Raw genomic sequence first — 13,697 nt, 5'->3', positions numbered from 1 at the left:
CTCACCTCTTGGGCTGCAGTTGTCCATGCTACGTCCATGCTACTATTGCAGTCCAAGAGGGTGGGGGTGGATGGGGGGTCAACCTCTTGAAGAGAAGGACTTGCAATCAACAAAAATCAAAGAACCACAAAAAGAATATCGAAAGGGAAGAGCTTCGGCGTGTTGTCTCACCATGCGCTCAAGCTTTCGACTAGAGTGAACCCATGAGCAAGCACAACGCGCTCTTTGCATGACAACCGCCTGCTAGACCCTAGAGCAATAGCCTAAGAATGAACACCTAATGATAAGGGCCTCATAACTTTAGCACTAGAAATCCCACATCCAATAAAAACACGACACACATGCACTGATGAGTTGGCTTTTACCTTGCCACCACTCGTCAGGAACATAAAGAGAAAATGACTTTACTTCAATTTCTTCAATTTTTAGACAAAATACCACTGCACTTTTCATTAGGGAAAAGGGGAGGTATCGCTAAAGCCTCCAGGCCAAAGACGAAGGGGCACTAGATAATTCTGGTTCAAGACAGAGACGACGTCATATATCGGACACTTAATCATGCACAACAGCCGGACGTGGGCAATTGAAGCTCCGTTGAGATGCCATTGCTGCTGCTCTCGTCTTCCCCTCCTCGTCTTCCTCAGCTAGCAGTAGCTTCATCCTCCAGCCAAATGTCGACCGCCCCCTCTGCCATTCGCAGCACAAAACCGCTTGTTGATCGCGCCATTATCGTTGGTGGTGGCCTTGGTGGCCTTTCTGTAGCTCTTCAGCTCCGCAAGATAGGCATTGAAGCAGAGGTACCATAGCCACATATCTTGGAAGAAAATGATCAGTCTGCAGTTCTTGTTTGTCTTTTAACTTGCATCAGGTGTTCCAATATAAGAATTCCCGTGAATTTCCAAATTTGTGGGTAGGCACAATGGTGTGCATATTCCCCTCTTCAGAGAGGCTCTCTGCCAATGCCCTTAGAGAGAGAGAGAGAGAGAGAGAGAGAGAGAGAGAGAGAGAGAGAGAGAGACGTTTTAACGTCGTTGGAACAATCCCAAGAGACGTCAAAGATCTATCCGAAGAGTCGTGAAGAGAGGTGCAATGAAAGGGGCCCGAGTACCTCTGGCGTAAACAAGATGCTCACTTTGCATACTTGATTCCATGTTGTAGTCATTGTATAGCCCCCCTCTGCCATTGAGGCTGTACAGAACGCTAGATGTGACTGATGAATAGAGAAGTTAATAAATAGGCCATGTAAGTCCTACAATCATGCTCACAAGTATATTAGATGTCATCCTCCATGCTGATTGTTTAGTGAAGTCTCTAGATAGAGTACGTCTCCCATGGCACAAAGAGCGAGCTGTGCATGTGATATCAACGTTCCACTCCATGCGACATTCATCAAGCCAACGTACTCTCCTTATTGTGAAACGTTGAACGGTGCCCCATATCTTTTGTGCCTAGAGAGAAAACTATAAGTGCTGCTTCAGGTGACTCAGGTAAAGGGCATGGCTTTGGTGGCTGCATGGGGATCTGTTAGAGCTCTACACATGGTACATGTGGCGGTCTTCAATTGGTGCATCTCCACTCATGAGCAAATGGTATGAATTTCTCCATTGTACCTCCTCATGTGCGTGCTATTTTGCGAGGATAGAGGGTCTTTATGTGTGTTGTAGGCATCTATAGATCTCTCAACGTGTCACAAATTGGTGACATGGTGTGCCCAACCTGAGGAAATGGCAGAGAGGACAAGGAGTTAAGAGTTGAAAAACTCTAACCCAAAAGATTTGAACCGGAAGTAGAAGATGTGGCCGAGAGGGGTTAGGGTTTAAAAACCTAACCCTCTTGCCAACTTGAAGAGCATTGGCCGAGGGGCCTAAACTCTAAGAAGACAAAAGCATGAGGTCTGGCCAGATTTCTACAATTGGCGCTGACATGACGCGTGGCACTGCTATACGGATTTTCGCAATTTGCGTTGACAACTTTTTGCAGATTTTTGTACATGCTTTTGAGTGCAAATGTTTTTGGTGCCAAGTGCTTTTGGACCAAAGCTTTTGGGGCTCTGCTTTTGGGCATTCCTTGTACCCTTTATAAGAGCCCTTGAGGCCAGTCTTGTAAGAGCATCTAAACACAGAGTCGAAGAGCTGGACCCTAAGGCAATTGTACTTTGTGAAGCAATAATAAAGAAATATCGGAAGGAGTGCATATGGGGATGGAACTCCGTCGTTTTCTCTCTCTCTCTCTCTCTCTCTATTCAAGTTCAATTCAGTTATTTGCGGTTTTCTCACGTGTGTTATAGTAGATCGTTGACTTGGAGTGTCCAAGCCTGTAACAACGGTATCAGAGCTTGGACGATTCTTCTTCTATGGAGGATCCGATCCTTTCTGCAGCACACATGGGTTCTCACGGAGAATCCGATAGAGACGACACCCCTCCCAATGGTTAGTTTGCAGGGAGATGAAGAAAAGCATAATCTCAGCGGGGGAACGGAGGGTGTTGCTAAATTGGCTTTATCTAACAGGAAAATAATTCTAAATGAATTATTGGATTTATAAGTGAGAGGGTTTTCTCGCTTGGAACACCAAGAAAAATAATTCTAAATGAATTATTGGAATTTTAAGTGAGAGGGTTTTTCTCACTGGAGACATCCGAGTACAGAGTATTCCTAGTGCGTCAATGAAAGTAATGACGAGAGCACTGAGAACGGGAATATCTGTAAGGCCACCAGGAACGGATACTTCTGATGCGTCACATCGGATGGGTGACAGGAAGCATCAGTAAAGAAGTATCCGACCATCCGGGAACGGACATCTCTGATGCGTCATAGGATGGGTGACATAGAGCATCGTGAAGGAGATTGTACCGTAAGTCCGGTAGGAAAGGACTAGGTGATGGGTATTCCTGATGCGTCACAAGGTGGGTGACGGGTGCATCGGAAAGGGGATAACCATAGTCAAGAGGAAATCCGAACTGGAAAGAGGAATACGCGTAAAGACGCAAGCACAAGAATAAAGATGGGTTCTGAGAAGCTTTTCTTAAAAAGCGGAATATTTTAACGAGTTTTTCGGGAAGAGCAGACGCTTTCCCGCGAGGAATCTATGTTTGCATTGCATTCGTGCATGTGGTTGCATCCAGGGACGCCTGGGAAGTGTTGTGAAAGCATTGTTTTTAACTTATAAGGTTTTATTGAGTTTTTGGGCAGGTTCAGACCAATTTTAAAAATATGTTGGCCGTCCACTTAATAAGTGGGCAGCCACTTAGAAAATAAAGCAACAAAACCAGCCAGCGAATTCTCTCTCCCTATTTCGGGTAGAACAGAAAAAAAATTTGAAAAAAAAAGAAGAAGAAAAAAAAAGAAAACGGCCACGATCTCTCCGCGAGCAGCTATTCGTGCCGTGGTGAAGGAGCTATAAAAGCACCACATGCCCTCACTGAAGGGAGGTTACCAACGTCAGGAAGAGAAGACTCTGCCGCCAGAAGACGCGAGAGATCGCGAGACTACGAAGCACGGAAGTCGCTTTTCCCGCGCAAGAGCGACAGGTATCTATTGTGGATTCGCCATACGAATTGTTGTCGCTTGTTTGCGTGTGTGTTTGTAGGTACTTCATCGCGAAGGAGAAGCGAGAAGGCTTCGGCCTTCGGAAAGTGTCTGAACTCTACGGAGTCTCGACTCTGAGTACAAACGGAAAAAGGATTGAGAGCTCGTCTCTTGGATTTCCCTTACGGGAAGGAACGACCATCGAGTCAGAGATTTAGAACGGAGGGGTTTTCTCCGGTTCTTGTGCTTGTAAAAAGAAGATTCTCCCTAATAAAGAATTCTCTTTAAGGCGGGGGACCAGCCCATCTTCTGGTCCCAGTACTGTGTCGATCTTCTCACTCTCTATCTCTCTCCCTTTATCTATTTCTCTCTATATACTCTGGCTTCAGTATTAAGTGATAAATTCTATTTATCCGAATGTATTTTATATTGTTATGCGCTCCCGTTTGTGACAGAGGGAACCAACAGAGATTCCAACGGAAATGAGCCTTTTTTAGAGGAGTCTGGAGATTTTGGCATGGGGAATCTCAACAGAGCGAAGTACAAATGTTAGTTGCAGGTTAGACATGTGCACGAAAAGATTGATCAAGTACTCCAAGGACCTGAAATGTGAATCACTTGAAAAATTACATGCTTGACGAGATTCATTCTAGATGGCGAGAGGCCCTCGATTCTCCTCTCTGGTCGATAATGAAGTAGAAAACAAAGCTGAGTGCAGATGTTACGGGGATGGGCACCACGTGCCAAGAGAGAAGAACAAACTGAACAACTTTAAGCACTTCAAATAACAACTAAAATGAAAGAGATAGACGACACACGAGACGGGGAGTGGCGGAGTGGCACCCTGAGAGAGCAGTGGCCCCAAACCTTGGCGCCCCTTTCGATATTTCTTTGTATTTCTTGAACTCAGTATAATGTTGGTACTCGTGCTCTTCACCTTCATGTGGAAGCATGCCAGAGAATGAGCCCATGTGATACAAACTGTTGACATGTCAAGTCACTGAAGAGCAGAGCCAACCTTCAGATCATGGCCGAGGGGCCTAAACCCTAAGAAGAACAAGCAACAACAGAAGAAGAAAGCAGAATATCTTGCCCTCGATAACAATCCTGACTCGGATGCTCACTGCTGCTCCCGCGCGCTCCCTCCACCCCCCCGCCTGCTCCTGCCTCCCCCCTTCGCCATCGCTCTCCTCTCCCCCCCTTCGCCCTCGCGTTGCGTGCTGCCCCTGTCGCACGTTGCCCCTCGCTCTCTTCCCTGCCTGCGCGTTGTCTGCCCCGCGAGCGTTGCCGAGCCTGCACTTAGCCAGCGTGCAGTCCCGCCCGCTGCCCCCTCTCGTTCGCTCCCCACGCCTCTCCAGTCGTCCTTATCCTCTTGCGCCCCCCCCCCCCCCCCCCCCCCCCCAACCCCCACTCTTTGCGCATTTCCCCCCCCCCCCCCCCTCCTCCCTGCCGCCCCGAAGGTCTCGCTTGAATTGCCTTGCAATGGATTCACCGTTGGATTCTTCTTGACGAGTTCTCAAGCGATAGCCTAATCGCCCTCCTTTTTCCTTCAGAGCAGCAGACACCAATGGAGGCTCATGCTCCGTCCCAGAGGGACTCCTTCGAAGCCCCCTCGCTCGACTCCGTTGAGCCCACCATTCGACTTGCTCTTTCGCCGACAGAGCAAGCAAGCCTAGCCGCCGAGGTAGAGCGTTTGCAGGCGACTTCGTTCATTTGCAAGATTCTCGGCACCCAACCTAGCAGAGGAGAGCTGCGTGACCTTCTCCAGGCCCGCCTTCTCGCAGAGGTGGGCAAGATCTTGGACGTACAGATTCTCGGACGAGGTTACTATCAGATCGAGTTTGAGACCTCCGAGATGGCGTCCAAGGTCATCGCCATGAGTCCACTGACCATCCGAACAGCACGTGCCCACTTTCAACAGTGGAGACACGGTTTCGACCCTGCTTCGAATGTTCTACTAGAGGAGGCAGACATCCCTATCTCGGTCTGCTTTCCGGGTTCGCGGAGAAAGTACTTACCACTTTTTTCCAGGATCAGCTCAACCATTGGGACTCCTGGAGACACCTTGCACGGCAGCCTCGGTAGCTGCCAAGGCGGCTGGCATTCCCTCAGTTCGCGTTTGGTCAGAGATACCCACGCTCCCAAAGGTTATTCTTCTGCCTCGGGTGAGTGGGGTTGGTTTAGACAGAGTGTGGAGTATTCGGGCCTCCCGAACCAGTGCTTCATTTGTCGACAGATGGGCCATCTAGCGAAGGCCTGTCCACGGAGGAGGCCTCGACCTACACCACAGCCTCAACCCCAGCCTGCAAGGGCTGGCCAGCAGACACAGACAGAGACAGCGCGCACATGCAGAGTCACCCTCTGAGCCTGGGGCTCCAGCGGAGGAGGAATGGTAGCCGGCCAGTGGTAGACGACGACAGGGGCCATAGCGTCAGCCTGGCACTCAGAGTGGTCCTCAGGCGCTTAGCAGCAGTGGGTTCCCACGGGGAACCGTTTTGGTCCTCTTGAGCAGGAGGAGGTCCCTGCTCCAGCCCCCACCCCAGCTTCACCCTCGACAGCCCCTCCCCCCCCAAGAGTTCCCCCCCTCTTCCTCATCCTCCCCCCCGCCTCCTGCTCCTGTCGCCTCTTCTTCCCGCCCCTCTACCTCTGTTGCTCCCTCCCGCCCCTCTTCTCCACCGCTCCCCCCAGCTCCATCTCCCCCCTCTCCTGCTCTAGTTCCACAGTCGACCCAAGGGGCAGGGCCTTCTCCGGCGGCTAGGAGATCTCTTGGCAGCGCCTTTGCCACGAGTCGCCTAGCGAGAGAGGGACAACCTTTCTTACGGCCCCCTCTGCGAGTACAGACATCTTCCCTTGCAGCTATCCCTCGTGCTCTGACGAGCATTGACAACCGGCGTCGATGGGACTTCTTCGACTATGGCTTCACTCGTTTTCTCGGCGACCCCTCAGCAGACCATGAGGCAGCTTGCTTCAGGGTCCATGTTTTGTTCCCTTGCAGCTAGGGGGACAGAGGCCTTGGACTCGGCAATTGGCTTCTCCTTCCCCCTTTGCGGCAGGGACCAGACTGAGTGGACTCTCGACTCAGTGTTGGGATGGTTGCACACACAGGTCCTAGAGTTCTCTCACCACATGGGAGAACTAGGAGTTACAGACATGCTCCAGACTTTGTGGCCATTGGCCAAGTTTGCGGTGACACCCCCAGAATCAGCAGGATGTAGGCACATTGTGGTGTACTTCTTTGCTGATACGCAGTGTTTGCCTTGCTATGTATACATTCATGAGGACTCCTGGACAGAGGAGGTTGCGTTACGCACGGCTCGCTCTGCTTGGGCTTGGACTAGGCACTCACTGCAGTCACGCCTATCTAGAGGACGCTCGGATGCGGATTACTCCCCATCCAAGCCTGCCTCGAAGATAGCCCGTCTTGCTGCTGCGGCAGCATCTGTTCTCTCTCGCTCCCCATGAGGATCGTCTTATGGGAACGTGCAGGGACTAGGTGGGCCCCAGTTTTAGCGACAGCGGGGCCGATTGCGTCAGGAGCTTCAGCTTTGCCTTGTGGGAGGAGAGATTGATCTCCTTATGCTTCAGGAGCACCATTTGTGTGAGAGCCACACTCGGCGTTGTGGTCAGATTTTGCGTGGACGTTATGATACCTTTTGGTCAGTTGCTTTTGGACTTGGAGGCATCCAGGGAGGGGTATGTATGACTATTGCGGACTCACTACAGCAAGCCATTGTGGGCAGAGGGATTATTGTGCCAGGCAGGGCTCAGTGGATTACTATGCAGGTGTAGGGTGGCCTTGTGGGCTTCTTGAACATCTATGCGTCCAATGTGGTGAGTGCTCGTGCAGAGTTTGGTCACAGATAGTTGAGTCTTTGCCGCCGCAGGCAGAACATTGGTGCATAGGAGGGGACTCCAACATGTTGGAGGATCCTTCTGACAGGATTGGTGGTAGCCATGCTACTGTGCATGGAGTTGAGTTGGCAGCTTGGGAGAGGTTTTGTATGACTCTGAGGGTCTCGGATACGTGGCAGCACTGTGGTTTTGTGAGGCCGCCAGACAGTCTTGCCTTCTCTCGATCGGACCGCAGAGTGGGAGGAGTGAATCTATTGTGGATAGATCGCTTCTACACTAGTGACCACTTCAGTGACTTGGGAGGGTCAGTGGGCATCCTGGCAGGGACCTCCTTCTCGGACCATGCACCAGTGATCCTCACAGTGGCAGACAAGCAGAGGAGCGGGAGCACGATGCTTCGCATCCCAGAGAGGGTCTTGTTGGACTCAGCACTCAGAGAGAGGGTAGAGGCTCTGTGGACAGAGGGCTTGGACAGGCAGGATTCTTCTGCTGACAGTGGCCTCAGGCCTAGCTCAGATTAGCCATTTTTTTCTCCAGGAGTCTCTGGCTCGCCGGGTTGCAGCGAGAGGCGGAGCAGCGTCTCAGACGGGGCATTGCTTCGTTACAGAGGATGACAGTCCTTGGTTGGAGGAGCAATTACAGCAGGCTCGACAGGAGCTTGCTAGCATAGAGGAGAGGCGACATGAGTTTGCTTTCCACCGACGGGCATCTCAGTGGACCTAGGTGGGTGACAGAGTGACAGGTGCTTTCTTTGAGGCAGTGGGACCTCGGTAACTCACGGTAGAAGTCAGTAGCCCCAGTTAGAGCGTCGGGATGCATGCAGGGAGCAGGTTTGGGCATAGATGCCTTGTCTTGTGACTGAGGAGATGCGTCAGAGGCTTGAGCTGCCACTTTAGCTTGAGGAGCTACACACGGCTCTTAGCCCCGTGGTAGCTGTCCAGGTGAGGATGGGTTGACTCCCAGTTTTTTCTTGGAGTATTGGCCCTTAGGACCTGCTTGGCCCAGATCTCTGTAGTGCTTTTCAATACATTTTACACACAGGAGTGATGCCTGACAGCATGAGTGAGGGCCTAATCTACCTCATTCCCAAGGAGGGTGGCTCCTTGGATGAGATTCGACAGTGGCGCCCCATCACCATCCTCAACTCAGCTTACAAAATTCTTGCCAAGGCTCTGAGTTTGAGGATTCAGCCACTTCTAGAGAGCCTTATACATGGGACCCAGATAGGTTTTGTCAAGGAACGCAGTATCCTTGACAACATGTTTACTTTTTGGGAGGCTTCTGCCCTGGCACAACTCCGAGGTTAGGACCTCGTGATTCTTCTTCTCGATTTTGAGGAGGCATACGACAGAGTTGACTGGGACTTTCTAGAGGGCACTCTACGCAGGATGGGCTTCTCAGATGCTTGGATCAGAGGGGTGTCAGCCTTGTACAGACCAGAGTTACCGGGGAACGCCCCCTAGCCCTCGTTCCGGCGTTCCGGGGGGCAGTTCCCTTCCCGAACGTTTCGAAACGTCCCGGAACGTCTGACGTTTCGGGTGGCCAGTTCAAACCGGAACAACCGTTCCGAAACGTTCCAGAACGCCCCCGGAACGTTTCGGAATCCCCCTGGAACGGCCAACGGCTACAAACAAATTTGGCAAAAATTGAAAAAATTGAAGTAAATGTTTGGGCTTCTTTTTGAAGTGTGCAAGGCCTCAAGGACTCATAAAATGCACACCCCTCCCCCTTTCTCTCCACAAGCTAATCCTCAAGGCTCAAGCTCTCTCCCTCTCGCACTCTCAAGATCTCTCCCTCTCAAGACTCACTCTCTCAAGGCTCAAGGCTTCAACCCTTCAAGCTCTCTTCCTCTCCCTCCCACTCTCTCAAATCTCTCCCTCCCCCTCTCACTCTCTCGAGTCTCTCTCTCTCTCTCTCATCATCTAGTCATAGCAAGGTTGAATGGTCTTCAAAACGAGTTTTTTGTGAGTATTAGAGTCAGAGCACTCTAATACTCCTTGTATTTAAACACAAGGAGCTAAAAAATGCACTATTTGGGTGTTTTTTATACCTCCCGTTCCGCGCCGTTCCCGTTCCGGGCCCCCAGCCGTTCCCCCGTTCCGCGGGGATCCCGTCGCCGTTCCCGTTCCGCGTTCCGGGTAACTATGGTACAGACAGGCTCACAGTCAGGTACTTTTGGCAGGAGGTAGAGGTGATCGCTTCATGCTTACATGCTCGGTCAGACAGGGCTGTCCTCTTGCCCCCTTCCTCTTTCTGTTCTATGCGGAGGCGATGAGCAGGTTTTTGGTGTTGGAGTAGGTTGGTCTACAGGGCTTAGCACTCCCTATTCGGGGAGAGGAGCTACTGGACACTGAGTTTGCCGACGACTCAACCTTGTACTTAGATGGCCAGGAGGCCAACCTTCACAGGTGTGAGCAGGCTTTGGAGACCTTTTGTTGTGCATCGGGCGCACTGATCAACTGGAGAAAGATAGTGGCTTTCTCGGTTGGTAGTTCTCCTGTGTGAGATTGGATGCCAGGAGAGGGTTTTAGGTGGATTCCCCTAGGGACTGCAGTTCGGTACTTGGGCTGTCAGGTTGGTTTGGACTTGTCTCCCGAGCAGCAGATTGCTCCCCTTCTCCTGTCTATCAGGAGAAAGTTGTCAAATTGGAGCTCAACACGACTTTCTTTGGCTGGCAGAGTAGTAGTTGCCAACCGGGTGTTGTTGGCGACTACGTGGTACATCACTTCCTGCTGGATCTTCTCTAGTTCTTGTATTAGCTAGGTAGAGAGGCTGATCAGGAACTTCCTTTGGTCAAGATGTGACACTCAGATAGCCCGAGCCAAGGTGGCTTTGCAGGTCATCACTCTTCCTTGTTCACAGGGAGGGCTTGGGATCATTGATCCAGCACAGCAGAGCAGAGCCCTTCTTGGGAAGTTCATCGTCAGAGGACTTCTTCCAGGTGAGGAGCCCTGGAAGGAGTTCTTGCTACAGAGGCTTTGTGCTAGGGTGCCTCAGGCAGGAGGCCCTTGGCAACCTTCGACCAGATGGATCTTTACAGAGATGCGCAGAGTTGGTTTGAGCAGGAGACCGGAGGACCGCTTCGCTATGAGTTTGCTTTGATCTTGGGAGCTCTTGCGGCGTGGCCTGGAGCAGAGGCAGCCTACGTGCACGGAGGAGCGCCTACGACAGCCCCTCGTCTGGAACCCCATGGTTAGCACTCAGAGAGGCCACTTGGTTGGTAGTCGGCCTCATGTTTCTTGGGGTCCCATGGCAACAGGTCCAACGCGCTCTTTAGGTGACTGGCTAGAGTTCACAGGTTTGTCAGAGGAGGTGCAGGGTCTCCAGCTACAGGGCATGAGAGGGGTGTAGAGCATGTGTCAGGACATCTCAGAGTCAGTTCCAGTTGAGTGGCTCACGCCTCTCGAGCCAGTAGCACCCTAGTGGATGGGAGCCTTCACACGATTGGAGGTTCTCATCACAGTCAGGGCCTGCTCAGAGACTGTCCCAGCCCTTTTCTTCGAGCTTCAGGGTGGGGGACGCCTACAGCGAGTTACAGTAGAGGCCTCGCAGGTAGCAGAGTGCTGTTTTCAGAGGATCCGAGTAGTGGGCATCTGTGGGAGGACTTGTGTCATAGCCCCTGACCCAACAGCTCTTGAGACTGGACACTGGAGACTGTGGGCTTGGGAGTGCTGTCCACTGGCACGAGTACAGTGGGATCCTGGTGAGTGGCTATGGAGGGACCCCTCCTCTTCTGCAGACCACCTAGGAGTCCCTTTCTTTAAGTACACTGTTCGACTGGGACGTCATATACTAGCAGCACAGAGAGAGGCCCGCCCTGCTGCAGCACCTCATTGGCAGGAGGAGGGTCTCACAGTTGAGTTCTTGGCAGCCTTTTGGGAGAGGTTGTGGGACTCCAGACAGCCGAGGCGAGTCAGCTTGTTTCAGTGGTGGCTGGTCGCACATAGAGCTACAGCAGTTGGGAGCTGGCTAGTGCATAGTGGTCTCTTGGCCGCATGTGTAGCTTGTGACCATTTGGTGGAGAGTCAGCGTCACTGTCTTTGGGACCGTCCCTTGGCCCAGCAGGTGTAACTACGAGTTCTTCGGCTGGTGCCTGCTCTCCATGGCTCGACAGTACACTTGGGGAGCAGTGGCTTGGTCCACCCTAACGGGCCCGGCACTTCAATTTGAGCTATCTTCCACTAGCAGGATGATAGTGATGCAGGATGGGCGACCTAAACTCCAGCCTGCTCTGCAGAGCTTACTCCACAGGAGTGGTGCAGTGAGAGAGAGGAGTGTTGGGAGCTCATGAGTGGCTTGACACTCTGGTTCATCTGGCGGGCCCGTTGCTTCCACATCTTTGAGGCTCGCCCTGTGCCACCAGCAGAGACTGTTCGCGATTTTTGGCTAGAGCTGATCCATACTCTCAGAGGACAGCTTGAGGGACTCCAGGGCAGCTCCGACCGCATGCAGGAGCGCCGAGAGGCTTTCCTTGGACTCTGGCGTCCTGGGCCTTTTTACACCATGGTCAAGGGTGTACTCCGATGGCACTACCGACCACCTGTGTGGCTCTTCCCTCCCCCCATTTCTTGATTTAGCCCCATTGTACATATACTGGTTTTTTCATTGGGAGAGTCTCCCATCATGGTTGTTGTAGCCCTCTCTTGAAGAGGTGGTTGTAGCCCTATGGGCAGTTTCAGTAACTAATAGAAGGATCTTTTTCTGGAAAAAAAAAAAAACAGCAGAAGAAGAAGTCCTACCAGCTTATGGGACCCCGTCTGATGGGGCCCAAGTGACATAAAGGAATTAAAGTAAGGCTGGACCCTCACACACACACACACACACACACACACACACACACACACACACACACACACACACACACACACACAAAAGATAGCGTAGAAACTGATGATGTGGCAGTTGTACGGACAAGTCGGAAATTGCGTTGACATGTTGACGTGGTAGCCTATACGGATTTCTGCGATTTGCCCTACTGACGTGGCAGGTGTACGGATTTTCGTAAATCACGTTGGGAGCTTTTGGGCATTGCTTTTGGACCAGATGCTTTTGAGTTTGAAGGCTTTTCATGTAAACTGCTTTTGGGCCTAGGGCCTTTAAATATGAGGCCATGGGCTCATTCTCTGGCATGCTTCTTGGAGAAGGTGCAGAGCGTGGAGTACCTGCTTGTATTGTGTTGATGCAATATCAAGAAATACTGAAAGGGGCGCCATGGTTTGGGGCCAATACTCTCTGGGGTGGAATTCCGCCACTCTGTGTCGTGAGTGGTCTCTCTCTCTCTCTCTCTCTCTCTCTCTCTCTCTCTCTCTCTCAGTTCAGTTGTTATTGAAGTGCTAAAAGTCTGTTCAATCTGTTCTTTTCTATTGGCACGTGGTGCTCGTCTTGTGACACCATGGCGGTGCGTACAATCTACCACGTGGCACTATCAGCGCAAAATGCAGGCGTCTGTATAGCTGCCACATCAGCATTAATTTTACGCTAATGTGTGTGTGTATGTATGGGTCTTGCTTTATTTAATTTCTTTAGGTCACTTGGCCCCATCGAACAGAGTCCCATAAGCTGGTGGGAACTCTTCTTTAAAAATAGGCCACTCGGCAAGACTGCTGGTGAAACTTCTTTTGCTGCTTCTAGGGTTTAGGCCCCTCGGTCGGGATCTATAGGTTGGCTCCGTTCTTTAGTGGCTTGACACGTTAGTAGTTTGTGACAATAGAAAACTAGAAACTATACTTGTAGAAATAGTTTGACAAAGCTCTTGAAAAGAAGACAAATTGGTTGATGAAAAGCATAAAGTACTCTCGGAAGATGAGGAAACTTGCAGACAAAGTGATGACATGGCATGAACAATTGGAAGAGAAATGGCCGCATGGACTAGAGAAACTAAGGAACCGAACCTTAAAGAACTTATGAGCACCTGCCGTGGGGCCTAAAACCCTAAAAACCCAAAGTTTGGACTCTGAGAATTATTTCCGTAAAATAAGGAACCGAACCTTAAAGAACTTATGAGCACCTGCCGTGGGGCCTAAAACCCTAAAAACCCAAAGTTTGGACTTTGAGAATGATTTTCGTAAAACGAGCTGACATGTTGACGTGGCCCACTGTACGGATGCTGTTGTATGGATTTTTCGCGTTTTGCGTTGCTGATGCCACGTGGTAGGTTGTACGGATTTCTGCAAATTACGCTGGCTGTTTTGGCTGATTTCAGCACTAGCTTTTGGGAGCCAATGCTTTTGGGGATTATGCTTTTGGAGGCTCTGCTTTTAGGCATCCCTTGTACTGTTTATAAGTGCCCTTGGGCCTCACTTTGCAGAGCATATGGACG

General features: G+C 51.1%; 1 protein-coding gene across 7 annotated transcripts in view; it reads left to right on the top strand.

Annotated features, from left to right (window-relative positions):
* Positions 1-476: 476 nt before the first annotated feature.
* LOC147423917 (uncharacterized) overlaps positions 477-13,697 on the top strand; it is a 144,275-nt gene continuing 131,054 nt past the window's right edge. For 2 of the 7 annotated variants that reach the window (XM_086501085.1, XM_086501084.1), the window contains exon 1: positions 477-797. In XM_086501085.1, the coding sequence (XP_086357211.1) occupies positions 600-797 (198 nt within the window). In that variant the 5' untranslated portion in view covers positions 477-599. The remainder of the gene's footprint in view (positions 798-13,697) is intronic. The other 5 variants (XR_015186542.1, XM_086501090.1, XM_086501088.1 and 2 more) reach the window with 4 other exon arrangements.

This window comes from Adiantum capillus-veneris, chromosome 26 (assembly GCF_014529385.1).
Source record: "Adiantum capillus-veneris isolate H3 chromosome 26, ASM1452938v2, whole genome shotgun sequence".
Taxonomy (NCBI): Eukaryota; Viridiplantae; Streptophyta; class Polypodiopsida; order Polypodiales; family Pteridaceae; genus Adiantum; species Adiantum capillus-veneris.
This window is presented reverse-complemented; position numbering and strand designations above follow the sequence as displayed.